This window comes from Mastigoproctus giganteus, chromosome 5, assembly GCF_048544385.1.
Source record: "Mastigoproctus giganteus isolate SK-2022 chromosome 5, ASM4854438v1, whole genome shotgun sequence".
In the NCBI taxonomy this organism is placed as follows: domain Eukaryota; kingdom Metazoa; phylum Arthropoda; class Arachnida; order Uropygi; family Thelyphonidae; genus Mastigoproctus; species Mastigoproctus giganteus.
In genome coordinates, this window is record NC_143579.1 from 210,693,948 (window position 1) to 210,712,756 (window position 18,809).

General features: G+C 37.9%; 1 protein-coding gene across 2 annotated transcripts in view; it reads right to left on the bottom strand.

Moving 5' to 3' along the window:
• Positions 1–18,809, bottom strand: part of g (adaptor-related protein complex 3, delta 1 subunit-like garnet) — a 364,057-nt gene that overhangs the window by 288,730 nt on the left and 56,518 nt on the right. For both annotated transcript variants that reach the window (XM_090374354.1, XM_090374353.1), the window contains exons 3-4: positions 13,459–13,539; positions 13,299–13,379 (exon numbers count right to left, since the gene is read on the bottom strand). In XM_090374354.1, coding sequence (XP_090230480.1) covers positions 13,299–13,379; positions 13,459–13,539 — 162 coding nt within the window. The remainder of the gene's footprint in view (positions 1–13,298; positions 13,380–13,458; positions 13,540–18,809) is intronic.

The following is an 18,809-nucleotide window of genomic DNA, read 5'->3' on the forward strand; positions in this document are numbered from 1 at the left end:
CAAGTAGTATGTATGCGGGGAGACATTGTCGAGGACACGTTATATCAAGGAGCTGGGTATATTCTTACCATGTGTGCCATATCAGAAATTTCATTACTTCATACAGCATGTCCTTGCCATCTTTTCTTACTTCTGAATGCACCATGAATTGTCAAAATAACAGAACAAACTTATCTGCAAAAAGATCTACCCTCCCAATCACTTCCTTTTATATTTCACAAATATACATAATCTCAGTTATAATGACAATGATGTCCATTTCCACTTACAATCTACCAAACCCCATGTACTTTTTCGGGCAGAATCCCAGTTATCAGTGGATTCAATCACTGCTCATCTCAGTTGTCCGAATTATTAGCTGCATAATTCCTTTCACTTCAAAGGGTGGTACTTGTGCATATGTCCATTCTGATATTACCTGTCAGTCAATTTGGAATCTCCACTTTTCGATCTTCTCTAGCTTAAAATCTCTCTACCACATTCTGTAAAATTCATCTGTTGCCTCTATCATTATCCAAACTCTACTATTCATTTGGAACTCTGACTTCCTCTCTTTGAAACTTGACTTTCTCCAGTCCAACTTTCATAACAGTGAGTAATTTTCCTTGGTAATTTTTAATGTTCACAACTCCAGCTGACTTCTGTTTTCTAGCCACATGGACCCAGCTGGTCTAGATGCTGAGGCTTTTGCAATTACTAATGATCTCACACAGACTGTTCATTTACCTACCAGAATACCAGACAATCCTAACCATGCAACCAACACACTTGATCTTTTTCTTCACAAACAACCCTTCTAAGTAAATGGTCAAGGTAAGTGCTCCTCTAGGCACCTCAGATTACAACTTGGTGATGGTCTCTTCTCCACTGGAGCCTTTCTCTCATGGCCCTTCTCAACTTCATGTCGTTTGGTATTACAAGAATGTAAAATGGGATGATCTGCGAGATTTCTTTTCTTCTTTTCCTTAGTTGGACTACTGTTTCAAATCCTCTGATTTCAATGTTTGCTCAGATCATGTCAGTGAAATTATTCTTGTAGGGATGGAATCCTTTATTTTATACGTTGCCTTAAAATCTCATCCTTTATCTAAACCTTGGTTTACCAATAAATGTGCTAAGGCTGTTCAAGAAAAGAACGTAATTGGCTTGTTTCCAAATCTCCAGGTTCATTTTCTGCCTACAAGCTGGTAGATAAAGTTGGCAACAATTGTAAAGCAGTTATTAATCAGTCCAAACTAGATTTCAAACAGGCTAAGAGTAGAAAATATGCTTCTTGTCCAAATGGTAGCCAAGCATTATGGTATTTTGCCAAAGCTATTGGCTGCAACTTTTGCTCATCTCTGTTCCCACCTCTATCAAAACTAGATGGTTCTATTGCTACTTCAGCCAAAGAAAAAACTGACCTGCTACCATCCTATTTTCCTTCCAACTCGTGTATTGATAATTTTGGTAAACCACCTCCCATCATTCTCAGTACACTCCATTCAATGCCTTCTGTAGTCTTCGTCAGAAGAATTTTGATCAATCTTGATGCTAAGAAACTCCAGGTCCTGATGGTACTTCTCCACTAGTTCTTAAAACCTGTGCTCCTGAACTTGCACCTGTTCTGTGTCGCTTTTTTTACTTTCTTATTCTAAAGGTGTTTTTCCTTCTGCTTGGAAATTTGCTCTTATCCAGCCAGTTCCTAAAAAGGGTGGCAAAACCATGCCATCCAATTATCATCCCATTGCAATTACTTCTGCTCTTTCTAAAGTAATGGAGAAATCAATTAACCACCAACTCAAACTATCTAGAAACCTTCTATCTGATCAAGGATTGCCAGTATACATTCTTTCAGTGTGATCCGCTGGTAATATTCTGGCTTATGTTATCCATCTGCAGACAAATTCAAAGGAAAAGTTTGATGAAACTCAAGCAGTTGCTCTTGCCATTTCAAAGGCCTTTGGATACCCAATTACAACTGTTTTTTTTTATAATTGGGTATCTAGTTTTCTCTCTTACCGATGGCTCTCTGTTCTCCAACTTCTCCAGTAATGCTGGTGTTCCCCAAGGTTCAGTTTCTTTCTCCCACTCTTTTCCTCTTGTATATTAATGACCTTCTTCCATTGACCAGAAATCCTAACCATAGTTTTGCTGATAATAGCACATTGCATTCCAGTTTGAGAAACCTTGCCTTGCACAAACAGCTTGAACTTTCAAATATCCATTACCAATTACTTAATTGCTGATCTCCAGGGAATTCTCCAGTGGGGCAAATATAATTTAGTTGATTTCAATCCTTCTAAATCTCAGTCATCACTCTTATATCTCACAAAAAGAATTCTTCTGCTCTTATGCTTATCTTCGATTACACTCTGCTTTCTAGGCAAGATCATACATCTCTATTGGGGATTATCCTGACTTCTAATCTTTTTCTCTTTCTCTCTCTCCCCGCAGTGCATGCATTGCTTGCAACCACTGACTAAAGCATATACTCACTGACTGTAGCTTGTACAATGTCCGACAGTCTATTTTCAGCTCCTTGTAAAATTTACAAGAACCCTTGTCACTCAGCTGCATCATAGGTAACAATGCAAATCTCTCCAAATTCTTTTTGTACCTAAAATGAATTCAAATGTATATCGATTTTAACTGCTTCCAGAGAAGTTGTCACATATAACTTCACTAACTTTGGTAGGCGTATTTTGGCCTAAGTAGCCCTTGCACGAGAAACTCCCATATCAACAACTCTCTCTCGGCATAAGCACACTACAAATATTGCTTCCTCTGAATCTAAAAAAGTGGATTTTCTCTTTTGCTCTCGGTATTACTTTTCTTCTAAACAGTTGTTTACTCTGTACAAATCCCAAAAATGCCCTGCCATGGAATACTGTTCCCACAAGAGAGGTTTTGGGGTGGTGCCCCCAAAACCTCTCTCAAGCTTCTAGATTCCATTCAAAGGGGGACAGTTAGATTAATTAATGACTCATCTCTAACAGAGTCTCTCCACTCACTGTCTCATAGACGTGCTGTTTCTGCTACAAGCCTTTTCTATAAATACTTCCATGGGCACTGTTCTTCTGAATTGGCTTCCATAATATCCACTCTCTTTCTCTCTTCCAAAGCAGTCTGAACAAGTGCCACAACCAGTCAACATCCTTTTACTGTCCAACTTAAAACTCACAGAACCAACTTTTCTTCTTCTTCCTCAGTTAGTAATTCAACTTCCATTTTCTGGAACAACCTTCCTTCATACATATTTCTCGAAAATTACAATCTACAGAAGTTCAAGTGTAATGTCAACAAATATCTTCTTTCATCATCAACCTTCAACCCATGCATGGAACTAAGTACGTGTAAAAGAATAAGAGAAGTTTACCTCAATATGATACATAGAACACCTTCATATGATACTCTCCAGAAATTAAAATAAATAAAACATTAATACAAAATGATTACAGTAAAAAATAAATAATAATAAATAAATAAATTGAAAACAATTAAAAATATAATTAAAAATTAATTTTTAAAAAGTTTAATGTAAATTTTAATTAACAATTTTCCTTCCTCTAGCTGAAAAAAATTTCTGACCATATGTCATGATCACAGGAATGAAAATACCATCCTATTTCCATTATCATATTTATTTGAATTTTCCTTCCTGTGATCATGACATATGGTCGAAAAGCATTGTCAGCTACAGGAAGGAAAATTGTTTTTTTTAAATTTACATTAAATTTTTTAAAATTAATTTAATTATTTTTTAATTGTGTTCAATTTATTTATTTTATTTTACTGTAATCATTTTGAGTTAATGTTTTATTCGTTTTAACTTCTGGAGAGTAGCATATGGAAGTGTTCTACATATCATATTGAGGTAAACGTCTCATTCTTTTATAAATATTGAAATCAACAAATTGAGCATCATAGCTCTGGTTTATACACTGGTGTGCAAAATTTAAGGATCAACACTACTTCTAAAGGTTACAACCACAAAATCTTTACGTAGGGTACTCTTTACTGATGAGAGTAGATTCAGTCTCAACAGTGATTCTGGCGAGAGGTTGGCACACGGTATCATCCCGCAAACATCACTGAAAGGGATCGATATGGTGGTCGAGGCGTTCTTGTCTGGGGAAGCATTATCTTGAATGGGCGTACATAACTCCAGATACGGGAAGGCGGTACTGTAACCAATGCATGCTACTGTACTGAGGTAATCCTTTCTTGTATACATCTGTTCCGAGGTACCATTGGCCCCCGAGTTCACGTTTATGGATGATAACGCCACACCCCATCGCACTGCAGCTGTTGATATGCTTTTGGAAAGTGAGGACATTGTTCGTATGGATTGGCCTGCCCGTTCTACCGATCTAAATCCCATCGAACACATATGGAATGCTCTGGGGAGATGCCTAGTGGCACATCCCACCCACCATAAAATGTTCACCAGATGAAGGTGCCACTGACAGAGGAATGGATGATGTTACCACAAGAACTTAACAACATTGTTCTAAGTATGGACAGGCAGTGCAAAGCCTGCTTTAACATTAAGGGTGGCCACATCTCCTATCGAGGACCACCTCTTCCCTTTGTTCCACCTTTGGCAGCAATGCATCTGTATCATGGCAGCCAGTGCTATGTTGCCATTTTTGAATAAAGTCCCTCTGTACTGTTTTGTTAGCATTAGTAGAGGCATTTGATGCAAGAAAGCAAGCTTATGCAGCATCAGCCAAAAAAAAAAAAAAATAAATAAAATAAAATAAAATAAACAAATAAAAATTAACCACTTCCACTTCACCCCTCTGTTCGTTCGAAATACCTGTCCAGCTGAGCCTTAAACTTATTTAAGATATCAACTTCCACGACAAGGGATGGAAGTCTGTTGCACCAACCAACCACACGCTGGCTAAAGGCAAATTTCCTCACGTCTATCCTACATCTGTCTTTCCTCAATTTGAATTTATGCCCTCTCAGGTGATTATTCTGAGCAAGAGGAAGAATCCCATCAGCATTGAGCATGCTCAAACCACTCAACGCTTTATACACCTCTATCAGATCACTTCGCTGGTGCCTAGTCTCCAGACACTGTAATTTGCAAAACTTAAGCCTTTCTTCGTAAGAGCACCCCTTTGTTCCATTCGCTAATCTTGTTGCTCTTCTCTGTACTCGTTCCAGCAGCTCTACATCCTTCTTGAAATGAGGCCTCCAGACCTGTATACAGTACTCTAGGTGCGGCCTGACCATTGTCTTATACAAAGAAATAATCACCTCCTTATCTCTGCTAGAAAAATTCCTATATATCATTGACAATACACCATGAGCTACTCTTGCAGCCCGTCTGCACTGCTCAGAGAACTTCATATCTGCCTGCACAACCACCCCCAGGTCCCTTTCATTCTCTACCACTGTCAGTGTAGTACCACAGAGTTGATACGTTGCTCTCGGGTTGCTGTTTCCCATATGTAGTACTTTACATTTGTCAATGTTAAACTTCATTTGCCACCACTCAGCCCATCTGCTCAACCTTTCCAGATCCTGTTGCAGCAGCATAGTGTCAGTAGTGTCCTTGACAACCCTGCCAACCTTCGTATCATCTGCAAACTTGGACATTAAGCTTGATATACCATCATCAATATCATTTATAAATACAGAAAACAATAATGGGCCCAGCACTGAACCCTGAGGGACTCCACTAATAACATTAGTCCACGATGAGCAGTGTCCATTGATTACCACTCTCTGTCTTCTCCCCCTCAACCACCCCTTTATCCATAGCAGCAATTTGCCTCAATGTCACACTGCTCCAATTTGTGCAGCAGTCTTCCATGTGCAACAGTATCAAAAGCCTTTCTAAGATCCAAGTATATAATATCAAAGTTATTCCCTGCATCCAGTTCTTTTGTGACTACATCATAGTATCCAATCAAATTGGTCAAGCAAGACTTCCCCTTAACAAAACCATGCTGTGTCCGAGCTATAACTGAAGTCTTGTCTAGATGAACCTGCAGTGCTTCTTTAACCAGTGCCTCCATTAATTTTCCTGGAACAGAAGTTAAACTCACAGGTCTGTAATTACTTGTGTCAGCCTTTGATCCTCCTTTGTGAATTGGGGTCACATTTGCACATCTCCAGTCCATGGGTAATTCCCCTGAGTCCAAGGAAGCTCTCATAATTATGGCTAAGGGTTTGCTTACTTCCTTTGCTGCCTCCTTTAATATAACTGGATAGATCCCATCCACCCCAGGTGCCTTTCTTGTGTTTATCTTCAACAATTTCTCCTCCACTTTACTCTCAGTTATTACAAGATCCTCTAGCTTACTGCCAAAGTTGAATACACCTCTGGAATTCCCCTCGCTGAATAACTCCAATGTGTGAATGTCGATGCAAAATATTCATTTAGTTTGTTAGCAACCTGAGCAGGATCATCAACAGTTGACCCATCGATATCAAGTGGACCAATCTGATTCATCCCCTTCCTTCTAGAGTTTATATACGTAAAGAACTCTTTGCTGTTTTTCTTTGCATCCCTTGCCAAAGATTTCTCGTAATCTGCCTTCGCCTGCCTAACCTCCTTTGTAACTTGGTTACAGATCAACTTGTATCTATCATAGGTTTCTGTGTCACGTGTTAATTTGTATGTATCCCATGCATTTTTCTTCTCTGCCATATGTCTCATTAGTTCATCTGACATCCATTTAGGCCTAAACCTTGAACAATATTTCTTAGTTGGTATGTAAAGCCTAGTAGCTTCCAAGATAAGTTCTTTTAATGATTCCCATTTTGAATTTGCTGTTGGTAACATCATCAGTTGGTCCCACTGTATAGAATTTAAATACCATCTCGGTCCATCGTAGTCACCTTTACGAAAGCAATAACCCTTCCCTTTACCCCTAATGGTAGTTACCTCTGAGTAAATCCCACTTCAGCACACTGTGATCACTGCCACCTAGTGGTTCATTTATCTGCAGATTCTTAATGCATGAAGAATCACTACTGATAATCAAATCAAGAGTATTATTCCCTCTAGTTGCCTCCCGAACATACTGGTGTAGAAAACAATCATCCAATAAATCCACAAAAGCCTTGCTATTGTGAGTGACCAGCCCCCAAATTCCAGTCAATATCTGGGAAATTAAAATCCCCCATTATAAGACTCTCTGATTTACTGGCCCACTCTATTTCCCTGTACAGTTTCTTATTATACTCATCAGAGTCATTAGGCCTATAGCACACTCCTACTCTCAATTTTGATCTCCCAATGCTTATGTCACACCAAACTAACTCGACACTGCACTGTCCAGCGATGTCGACTGGTTTCACTTCCTTGGATTTTATGTATTTCTTAACTAATAGCATAACCCCTCCTCCCTTCCTATCCTGTCTATCCTTTCTGTAGACATTGTACTCCCCAAATTCCAGTTCTGCATTCCTTATATCTGTGTGACACCACGTCTCTGAAATCCGAACAATATCTGCCTTTGATGTTTTGAGCAATACCTCAAATTCATCAAATTTATTTACTAAACTCCTAGCATTGTGTACAAGCAAGTATACATGCACCTGTTCTTTTTCTTAGCTACCCTAACACAACCCATGTGTTTACTTGTACCCCAATGATTCCCCGCAGTCTCTGAAATATCATGCATCTTATTTTCCAGGCTGCTGCTCATTCCAATAGAAGCAGTGCAAGAATCACTTCCACCTCTGCCAGTGGCTACTGTTAATCTATTAGTCCTTGTATCCCCCAATCTAGCAGTTTTCCGACCCACCTAACACTGCCTCGATAGCATCAGCAAACATTCTTGCACCCTTTCTATTTAAGTGTATCCCATCCCTGTAGAAGCAGTCTCTCCTGTTAACAAGTACAGACCAGGCTGAAAAAAATTCTACCCCTTGAGCCTTGCACAATCTTTCCAGGGCCGAATTGATCGACAGGGCTCTCAACATATACTCCCTCCTATCGTGTCTGGGCAGAATTGCAGACACTTTCAAATTCAACCCTAATTCACGGCTTTTTTTCAACAGTGACCGGTACTTGTTAAGTAATTCCGCCGGTCTCCTACTCTTAATATCATTAGTGCCAACGTGTACAACTATATCACCTTTTGTGCATTTAAAATATGATATCCGCTCTACAACGTCATCAACCTTTGCCCCTGGCAGACATACCCTGGTCCTGTTCCACCTATAATTTTTACAAAGCATGTTTCCCATTTCCCTGACAATAGAGTCACCAACTACTACTAGTTCCTTTGGGTCCAGTGCATTCTGCCTTGGGGGCCGCCGCTGTGTTGTGTGATGACCAAGTGCAAGCTCTGGCATTGGTGTAGGCAGCTGAGAGCTTGATGGGCCCCTCACTTTTAATCCTTCGAGGGCATCCACCCTGTCCTTCGAGCTCTTATATAGGCCCATAACAACGCTGAGTTGTCGCCTGATTTCCTTACACTCCTTGCATCGCGTACACACAAAGACATCCCCCATGGCAGTATCATGTCCCGTTGTTGTACAGTCAGTCCTCGTATAACACGTGTTTACATTACACAAATTCGATCATACACGATTTATAAACAGGGGAACAATATCTTATATAACACGAACCGAATTCGCTTATGCACGATTCGCCTTTGTGTTTACAAGAAATGGCAGTTGAACGCAGAATCACCCCAACCGCACGCAACACGATAGGAATTAAGAGAAAATTCTGAAAATGTATTTATGTTTCTTATATCAGTGAAGGGGAAACACATTTCATCATAATAACGTAATAACCTACACAATTCCAGCTATCGGAATTATCACAAATGCAATTAGATCGAGTTTACTACCAGTTTATAACATATTCCACTAGCAGAAACGCAACTGGAAATTGTTTTTATTGTTTTATGGTAGTAACCCCTAGAAATGTGTGTTAGTAAAATGTGAGGTGTTAATAGTATATCTCTGCCTTTACGGTGTTGTTTATTCAGTTGCTACACGCGCGCAGCTTTGTTTATGTGTATCAAGCGTGCCTCCTCATTTTGTAATTGTGCTTTATTCCCTAAAAATGAGTGAAATACTTAAAAGGTGTGAAAAGGAAGCATCCTGGTGAAGACACTACAGATTCAGAGAGAAAAAGAAAAGCAATATCGATAAACAGAGGCGGACTGGGTCAAAAATTCTTACCCGGGAAAATTTATAATGGCCTCATACTAGCGTTTATGGCCAAAATCACACCAGCCTCCGGCCAACCGGGGTTTTCCCGGTAAGGCTTATGGCCAGTCCGCCTCTGTCGATAGAGAAAAAATATGAAATTGTGAAACGCTTTGAGCGAAATGAAAGACCATGTGATATTGCACATGCTACAGACCTAAATGAGGCAACGCCGAGAATTAGAAAGAATGCAGAGAAAATAAAAACAATTTTCATAGCAGGAACAACTCAAAGTGTAATTAAAATCCATTAGATTAAGACACAAGAATTGGAAGAGATGGAACGGCTGTCATCTGTTTGGATAGAAAATCAAACAAAAAACAAGTTTGCTTACGATAGAAGCAAAAGCATTAGCAATATTTTATTACGTAATAGTCGTAATAAAATACGTAAGTATTTTATTACGAATATTTATTGTGTTTGGTAATGTTTTGGTTACAAATGTGTGTTCAATCTTGGGTGGTCGGCACCTAACCCTATATTTCCCATAGGGCTTGTTGTTCATATTGCACAATTTTGCATTGCACGAGGGTTTCTAGGAACACAACTATCATGCTATACGAGGACTGACTGTATCTTGTAGTTTCCTTCATCTTTTCTGTACCTCACGAGGTTCCTTTGGAATGCTTTTCCCATATCCAGGCCACTCCTATGAGAAGCTACAGGTGAAATCCTGACTGGTCTTTAAGTTTTGCACACCAGTGTACTATCAAATGGTACTAAGTACTATTGGTTCTAATACCTCTCATGTTTGGAGTTTTCATAAAAAAAATATATATATATATATATATATATATTGTTTGTGTGTGTGTGTGTGTGTGTGTGTGTGTGTGTGTGTGTGTGTGTGTGTGTGTATATATATATACACACACACACACACACACACATACTGCTCGCCAGTTATACTGCGGGGTTTCGGGGGCAGGTTGTGACCCACGTTATAAGACAACTGCGCTATAACTGATGGCCACAAATTTTCTCCAATTCATTGATTCTCACTACGAATACATACGTGAGTGAAATCCAACCATTTGCGATATTTACCACGCTCTATTCCGTGCATTAATTTTTTTTTATTCCCACCTGCAGACCAAGAAAATCCACTTGGGAAGGGTTAATACTAATGTATGAAGAAATGAATTTTTCAAAATTATTTTATTTTCACAAAAAACATGTAGCAATAGATACATAATTATAAAAAAATTCAAGGAATTTATTTGATCACTTCTTTAAAAAGTCTAATTTTTTGCTGCTTTTTACGGGAGAATTGTTTTTGCAAGATCACATTTTTTTAAAGACACTAATTGCAAAATCTTTACTTGCTCAACCTCCTGCTGTGCTCTAACTACCCAATCACAGGTTCTAAGTCTTGTAACTGCTTCCTGATCTGTGGGAACTTTCAACAGGCTGCTCCTTTAGTTCTTCCGTTTCCCCATCACTTCCATCCATCCTGTTCTCGCTGGTGACACTTTCAACAATGTTTTCGTCAGTTAATAAGTGACACACCAATTCTTCTTTGTCAATATCAACTAATCAATAATAATCAATAAACAATAACCACTAATCAATCATATTCTCTGTGAGTTCCTGTTCCTGTATATCAACTGCCTGTATATCACAATGTATAGCAATTTGACCACTGTTTTGCTCTTTATTGACCACAGTTTGATTCTCTAAATCAGCTGTTCTCAGAAAAACACTTTTTCTCCAACAACTTTGAATTGTATCTTCCGAAATACTCTCCCAAGCAAGATCAATTTTGTATGCTACTCCCTTTAAAAGTAACACCTTTAGAAATTCAGGAACATTGTGATCGGAGGACAGCAAAAATAAAAGTAGCTCGCATCTGTAATTTACCTTAAAATTATAAATGATTCTTTGATCAAGGGGCTGGATTAATGCTGTGGTATTTTTTGGTAAATACATGGCCCGAATCTTTCCATCTTTGGATATGAGATTATCAACAGGTGGGTGTGGTGGACAGTTATCTCAAAATAGTAATGCTTTTGATTCGATGCATATTTTTCTCAAATGTCGTTGCACTGAGGGTACAAACATTTTGTGGAACCAAATCAAAAATAAATTTGCAGTCATCCATGCTTTTGAGCTGCTCACGTATTCTACAAGGAGATGTTTTCAGTTGACGGATTAAAAACATTGCGGATTCTTACTTTTCCCAATTACCACGGGAGGCAGCTTATGGGTTCCTGTTTTATTCAAATAAAACAATAGAGTGACACGATCTTTACTTAACTTCAATCCTGCCTTGTTTGGAGCTGAATTTAAATCCAAAAATTTTGTTGGTAAGATTCTGTAAAACAGTGCAGACTCATCACAATTGTATAGTTGCTCATCACAGAAACCACAATTTAAGTCACTAATAAATTGTTTTGCACTATCAGCATCTGATGATTTTGCTTCACCGCTAATTGTTATTTCCCCAATGCCATGACGTTTCTGCCAATGACATAGCTATCTATCACTGGCAGAGGATTCAACATTACACTTTACGTCTTGAAAACAATTTCTCCACTTGCATCTTCAGAATGGGACCTGACAGTGGAAATCCTAAATTGCATTTCTGAACAATGCCACATGTATAAACAATCATCTACTGCCTCGTTTTTGCAGTCTTGATCTCTTTCTTTCCAGTCCTGGGGTTTTGTCCAATGTATCCAAAAGGAATGTAGTCTTCCTTCTTCTGTAATCCATCCTTGTATTGTTCCCTCCAGAATACCCAATTACTGTTTTATTTGTGCTTTCGATAACACCAATTTTTACTTATTAGATTACAGTCAGCTTTTCCTTGATGGTGTACGACTTTCTTTTATTAACATTTGCCATAACCCCTGAAATCAATTTATTTATTATGAATGATAGCTATGTCTGTAAAGTTCGCAAAAATGTAAAAAAAATCACCAATACAAACCGAACGGACAAAAAACCCAACCGGCACAGGTAAATCTCAAACTACGGATCATCTTTTTTTTTGCAGTGACAACCCTTACACAAGGAAAGGTGGTTGATACTAACTGCAGAGGTTAAAACAATCTCACATCTTTCGAATGCACTGCTCCCATCTGACTTAAAATGGAAACACCATTCTTTTGTGTTGGAGGAGATAAGCAAATCGCACGACTCAAGCTATGGGTGTAACGGTTAGTGACCTTGAAGAAGATTAGCAAATTTTCTTTGTTCGATAAACACTCTTTTTGCTTCTTAATTCAGCAGGAGGGTAAAGGTCCCTGGGATTTCCAAGAACCCCGTTTTTTCCCCCTCTCACACACACTGGGCCATTCGAGTGGGAAAGCCACCTGCAGTGCAAGGTTTGCAAAAGAACATTAATATTTTTCTCGGAATTTTTTCCAATGGCAATGTCAGGCAGTAAGATCCATGGTATATCCAAATCTGCGGTATAAACGACTGCGTTATATCCAGGGAGCGGTGTATATATCTGATTAAGTTTTCATTAAGAGGGCAGTCTCTGGAGGAGTTTTTTTCTTTTTTTTTTTTTTTTGTTAGTTGTTGGCGCATCGGCTTCTGTGGCCATAATGCACCTCCCACGGTTTTCGTACTACTCTGATCCAAGCCTGAGGCAGGATTCGAACCCACAACCTTTGGGTTGCCAGGCAGGCACCATACCCACCCGGCTAGCCAGGTCGGCTGTCTCTGGAGTATTCATTGATGAAGTTCTTCCAACATTTTCTTTTGTCATTCATTTTCAGGATAAGAACTTCTTTCGATAGTTTGTATAGCATAAGATTATACAAACACATCACTATGGCAGGTTTAGTGGTTACTTAAATGCTATGTCTCTCTTTTTTTTGGATGTCAATGCTTTGTAGTTTCTAATGAGATGAGGCTCTGGCAGCAGAAAATCCTTCTTTATTCACTATAGATTTCTACAGCATTTCACCATCCATTTGTTTATTTATTTATTTTTTTTTGGCACTTTAGTTCATAAATCCAGCACCTTTAAAAACATCTGCAGCAAAGAAGACAAGGTCATCTTTGAAATAGTATCACTTTTTAAATAGTTTCATTATCTATTTTATTAGATCACACAATTACAGACAATCCACCTTTACCTTTTAGCATAAAAACAGAAAGTAAAACATTTAACTTACTTTTCTGATCATATTAGTGGTTAGCATAAGAACCTCTGTACCTTCATGAAAACTCTGAGCAGCTGCTAAATATCCTATTCTCTGAAATTTTAAAAACACTTTTTAGTATTTAAAAAACAAGTTTTCACAAATTATTACAATAATTCATTTAAAATCTTACCTTAAATGTAAATTTTGTTGAGCTCATAACTTCTATGACGTTAAATGCAGCCCAGCTAATGTCATACCCAAGCATTTGTAGCTGTTAAAATAAAACAGGGCATTTTAGATAAAAATAGAAATTAACACCATAATATTAATCTGTATAAAATATGTGAAAAAACATTCGAAAATAAACTAATGCAATCTCAAATCTCAGACACAGGCTAGAAAAAGCACAGAAGTCTAAATCTGAAATGACTTAACAATCAGTTTCATTGGAATTATGGTCCATTACTTTAAATAGTAATTAATTAATAAATAAAATAAAAACACCTTTCCCAGGTAAAAATTTAGTATGTTCATGTCCACTAAACCCTTGACTACCTTTCAGAATTAGCACAAAGATTGGATCAGCAAAAAAAATCTTTTTAGGTGCATTTTAGGTGGTGGTAGTAGTAATAGTAGTGGCAAATGATGCAAGAGACCAAGCTTATATATCCTCTGCAAAAAACGCAAACACGTACGCACACATCCCAAGAATTTGTTTACTTCTTCCTTGAATTTATTAAAACAATCCACTTACACAGCGGATGGAAGCCTATTCCAACAATCAACCACTTGCCAACTGAAGGCAAGCTTCTGCACATCCATCCTGGAACCATCCTTCAACTTAAATTTATGCTATCTCATGTGTGTAGTCTCAGCAAGAGGAAGAATAAGTAAGCTGAATGTGAATGGCATTCACATTCAGCTTACTCAATCCATTAAGGGCCTTCAACACCTCAATCAGATCACCTCACAGGTGCCTAAATCTTCAGAAGCTGCAATTTACAGAACTGAAGTCTTTCTAGGTAAGAGCACCCTTTTGTTCCCTTCATCAATCTGGTTGCCCTTCTCCACACTCATTCAAGCAGATCTACATCTTTTCTAAAGGCCTCCGGTCTGGTATACAGGTCTTGTATGCAATACTCCAGATGCAGCCTAACCATGGCCTTGTAGAAAGGGATAATCGCCTCCTTATCCCTACTAGTTAAGTTTCTGCATATCACTGACAGAGCCCATAAGCTGTCCTGGCAGCACGTCTGCACTGCTCAGAGATTTCACATCTGGCTGCATAATTACCCACAGGTATTTTTCATTTTCTACTACCTAATATAATATATACAGTTGATAAGTTATTATGGGATAACTGCTACCCATATGCAATACCTTGCATTTGTCAATGTTAAATTTCAACTGCCATTTCTAAGTGCATCAACCTAATTTTTCTAAATCTTGTTGCAGTAGCATACAGTCATTACTGTCATTAACCACCCTGCCAACCTTTGAATCAACTGCAAACTTTGAAATTAAGCCTGATATACCTTCAACATCATTATTAAATATTGAAAATATTTAATAATGGACCCACTTCAACAATGGACCCAGCACTGAACTCTGGGGAACTTCACTAATAATAGTCCACAAAGAGCAGTGCCCATTAATAACCGCTTTGTGTTATTCCACTTAATCACCCCTTTATCTATAGCAGTAACTTCCCCATAATGCCACATTCCTCCAGTTTATACAGCAGTCTTTTATGTACAATAGTATCAAAAGCTTCCTTGAAATTTAAGTACACGATATTGAAATTATTTTTTGCATCCAGTTCCTTGGTCACTGCATCATAGTAACCTATCGGATTGGTTAGTCAAGACTGCCCCTTAACAAATCCATGTTGTCAGTGCAGTATACTTGCATTCCAGTCCAGATGGTCCTACATTATTTCTTTAACCTGTGATGCCATTATTTTCCCTGGAACAGATGTTAAGCTAATAGGTTTGTAATTACTTGTGTCATCTTTTGATCCTCCTTCATGAATTGGGAATACATTCGCACACCTCCAATCCACAGATATCTCACCTAAATCCAAGGATGCTCTCATAATTATGGCTAAGGGTTTGCTCACCTCATTTGCTACCTCCCTTAATATGATTAGATAGATCCCATCCACCCCAGGCACCTTTTTTATATTCAGGTTCAACTATTGCTCTACCACTTTCCTTTCAATTATTGCAAAGTCATTTAGCTCCCCATTGGAATTTGTTAAACTCCTGATATCCCCTTCCATAAAAAATTTCTCATGTGTGAATGTAGATGCAAAATACCTATTCAATTTGCCACAACCTGAGCAGGGTCATCAACAGTTAACCCATTGACATCAATTGACCCAATGTGACTCAAACCCTTCCTTCTACTGTTAATATAAGCATAGAAGTCTTTCCTGCTTTTCTTGGCATTCTTCACCAGAGACTTATCATAATCTGCCTTAGTTTGCTTAATCTACTTTGTGATTTGCTTACAGACTAATTTATATCTACCATAAGCTTCTGTATCACCTGATAATTTGTATGCATCCCATGCACTTTTCTTCTCTGTCACATGTTTCAATAGTTCATCTGATATCCATTTAGGTTGAACCCTTTGAACAGTATTTCTTTGTTGGTATGAAAAGCTTAGCAACTTCGATTAGTTCCCTGATTACTTCCCATTTAGAATTTTCTTTTGGTAACGTCATCAGTCGGTCCCACTGCACAGAATTTAAAAACTGTCTGAGACCACTTTAGTCACCCTCACAAAAGCAAAGGCCTTTCCCTTTACCCTTCACAGTAGATATGTCTTTAATTAAATCCCACATTAATACAAAATGATTGCTGCCACCCAGTGGGTCTTTTACCTGCAGTTTTCACAGCATAGTATTACAGCCTTCCAACACATCACTATGGCAGGTTTAATGGTTATTGAAATGCTATGTCTCCTGGTTTTTTTTTGGATGCCAATGCTTTGTGGTTTCTAATGAGATGAGATGAGGCTCTGGCAGCAGACAAAATCCTTCAAAATTCTCAAAGCATCTATTCTCAATTTGCTATTCTCAAAGCAAATCATGTGTAATCATGTGCATATGCTTATTAACTAAAGGAATAACCCCTCCACTCCTCCTGTCCTGTCCTGTCTACACACGTATGCACTGTTATACACACGATTGTGCACATTAACTTAAATTAAAAGACATAATTCTACTTTTATGGCTTATATAACACTGGTTTTATTTTAAGAGCAACACAAGTTCATTTCAATATTGATTCAGGCAAGAAAAAAATTCTCAGAATCCTTTCTGATAAAGCAGTCCACTCATTCCTTTGTATTCTAACTCAATGCCTTGGGGAGTTGAGTTATCACAAGAGTGACAAATGGTTTGTGATGCTACTCAGTCACTCCACTAGATAGTTAGTTGGCTAAGTTTGATTCATCAGAACAATAATTCTTCAATGTTCTTTAAAACAAGCCTTCTTTGTAAAAATTAAAAAAAAAAATATATATATATATATATATTCATCAGATTCCAATTTTTCATTGCAAACCAATATGGACTTGATCTCTTATCTGGAACCTTTCAGAGAGAGACAGAGAGAGAGAGGGGGGGGGGGGTAAGGAATAACATAGCATGTAGGGTTACAAATTTTTTTTTTTATTCTTTAAATCCCAAAACAGCTGATAATTGAAGTTAATTAATACAGGTAAATGTTTAAACATGTAGCAAAAACTAACGTATCTTTGCATGTTAATGACTTGTATATATCTATATTCATATAAACTTCCTTAGATTACTGGTATAACAAACATATAAAATTAATTTCATGTAGCAACAATCTTGAATTACTCTAAATATATATTTTAATACAGGGGAAAATGCATCCTATATATATTTTTTTAATCTCTCTCTCTCTCTCTCTCTCTCTCTCTCTCTCTCTCTCTCTCTCTCTCTCTCTCTCTCTAAAAATCCAGCATCTCTAGCAGATGCATGCATTAGTGAATCTTGCATACAAGGCAAAAGTTACTATTTTCTTGGTAAATCAGGCAAAATAATGCTAGATAAATAAATTTGCATTGTGTTGAGATTTTCACATTTCAGTCTTTTCAGATTTCAAATTCAAAGATTTTTATGAGAAACAAATTTCAAAAAACATTAAACAGATTATTTACAGTCTACAATACAACATTTAAAAAAACATCAATTAAACTTCAAAGCTAGCAGAAGCAAGGTTCTACAATCTGGATTATGGTAATTCCATGTTAAATTATTATCAATTAGTGGAGCAGTACACTCAAAATTGTTGAAGATGAAAAGGATCTGGAGTTGTAACATATTCTGATAAAAAGTTCTCCCAATGGTGCACTAAGGTTGCTAAAACAGAACATGAGATAACATGCAGATATTTTGCCAATAGATATTTACAGATATTTTGTCAATAACATGCAGAAATTTTGCCAGTAGAGTTAAACAGGTAACCCATTCTGCTGTACAAATCAATCATCAGATCATACCTTGAGCACTGTATACAGGTCTGAAAGCCTCAAAGAAATAATATGAGCTAATTGAGAGGATACAAAGGGATAGGGGGGACAACGATATTAGTTCTGCATGCAGAGAGATCTTACAGGCTCCGAAAAAGCGATAAGTGTTTGCCATTTAATTTACTTAATGGTTATTTTATATTGTACTTTCTAGGTAGTTTTATAGTTCTAGTTACGCTGGTTATTTTTATTTTTAATTTATATAAAGAGTTTTTGTAGATTACTACTTAATATAGGTAAAACCGTTATTTCGTTCGAATCTTGCAGCCACTGTTTTTGTATAGAGTGGTAGGGAATTCATATTTTTAATTGTGATAGCTAGGTAGCACTAACGTAAAATTATATAGCATAATATGCATCACTGCTTGTTATGTTATTTGGTTTTTAGGAGCATTAGCAACTAAGGCCATATTGCTCCGGGAATATGCGGTGGTCATTCCCTGACCTTTCCGCACCCTTCGTATTTGGTGGTCACGGGCTTGAACCCCGGTCTAATCAAGAAACGTGTGCTACGCACTGCTGCTCCTGCCCACCTGGCTACGGAGGCGCCATACATCACTGCATTTAGGATTCTATTAGTGTAGTATTGGCAATTAATTAATTAAATTTATTGATCTTATTAATTTAAAATATCATGCCCCAGACTAGAGCAGCAAAGCAAAGGGCACAAAGTGGCAGGAGTGCTGTGACTCGGGGGAGAACTGAGGGGGGCGATTCTCCAATGCATCACAGCCTAAAAAAATGTGCAACTTGTGAAATGTTTGCCGAACTCTCTGTAACAGAACATGATCTAGCCAAGGAGGATGTCTTTGTGTGTGCCAGGTGCAGAGAATGTGTCTAGAAATTAGGCGTCAACTCAGCGTTCTAATGGCAGTCTAAGAGAGCTTGAGGTGTATGGTAGGTGCCCTCGAATAAATTAATATGAGGGGCCCATCAAGCTCTCAGCTGCCCAACTCAAGTCTCACTCCTGGGAAT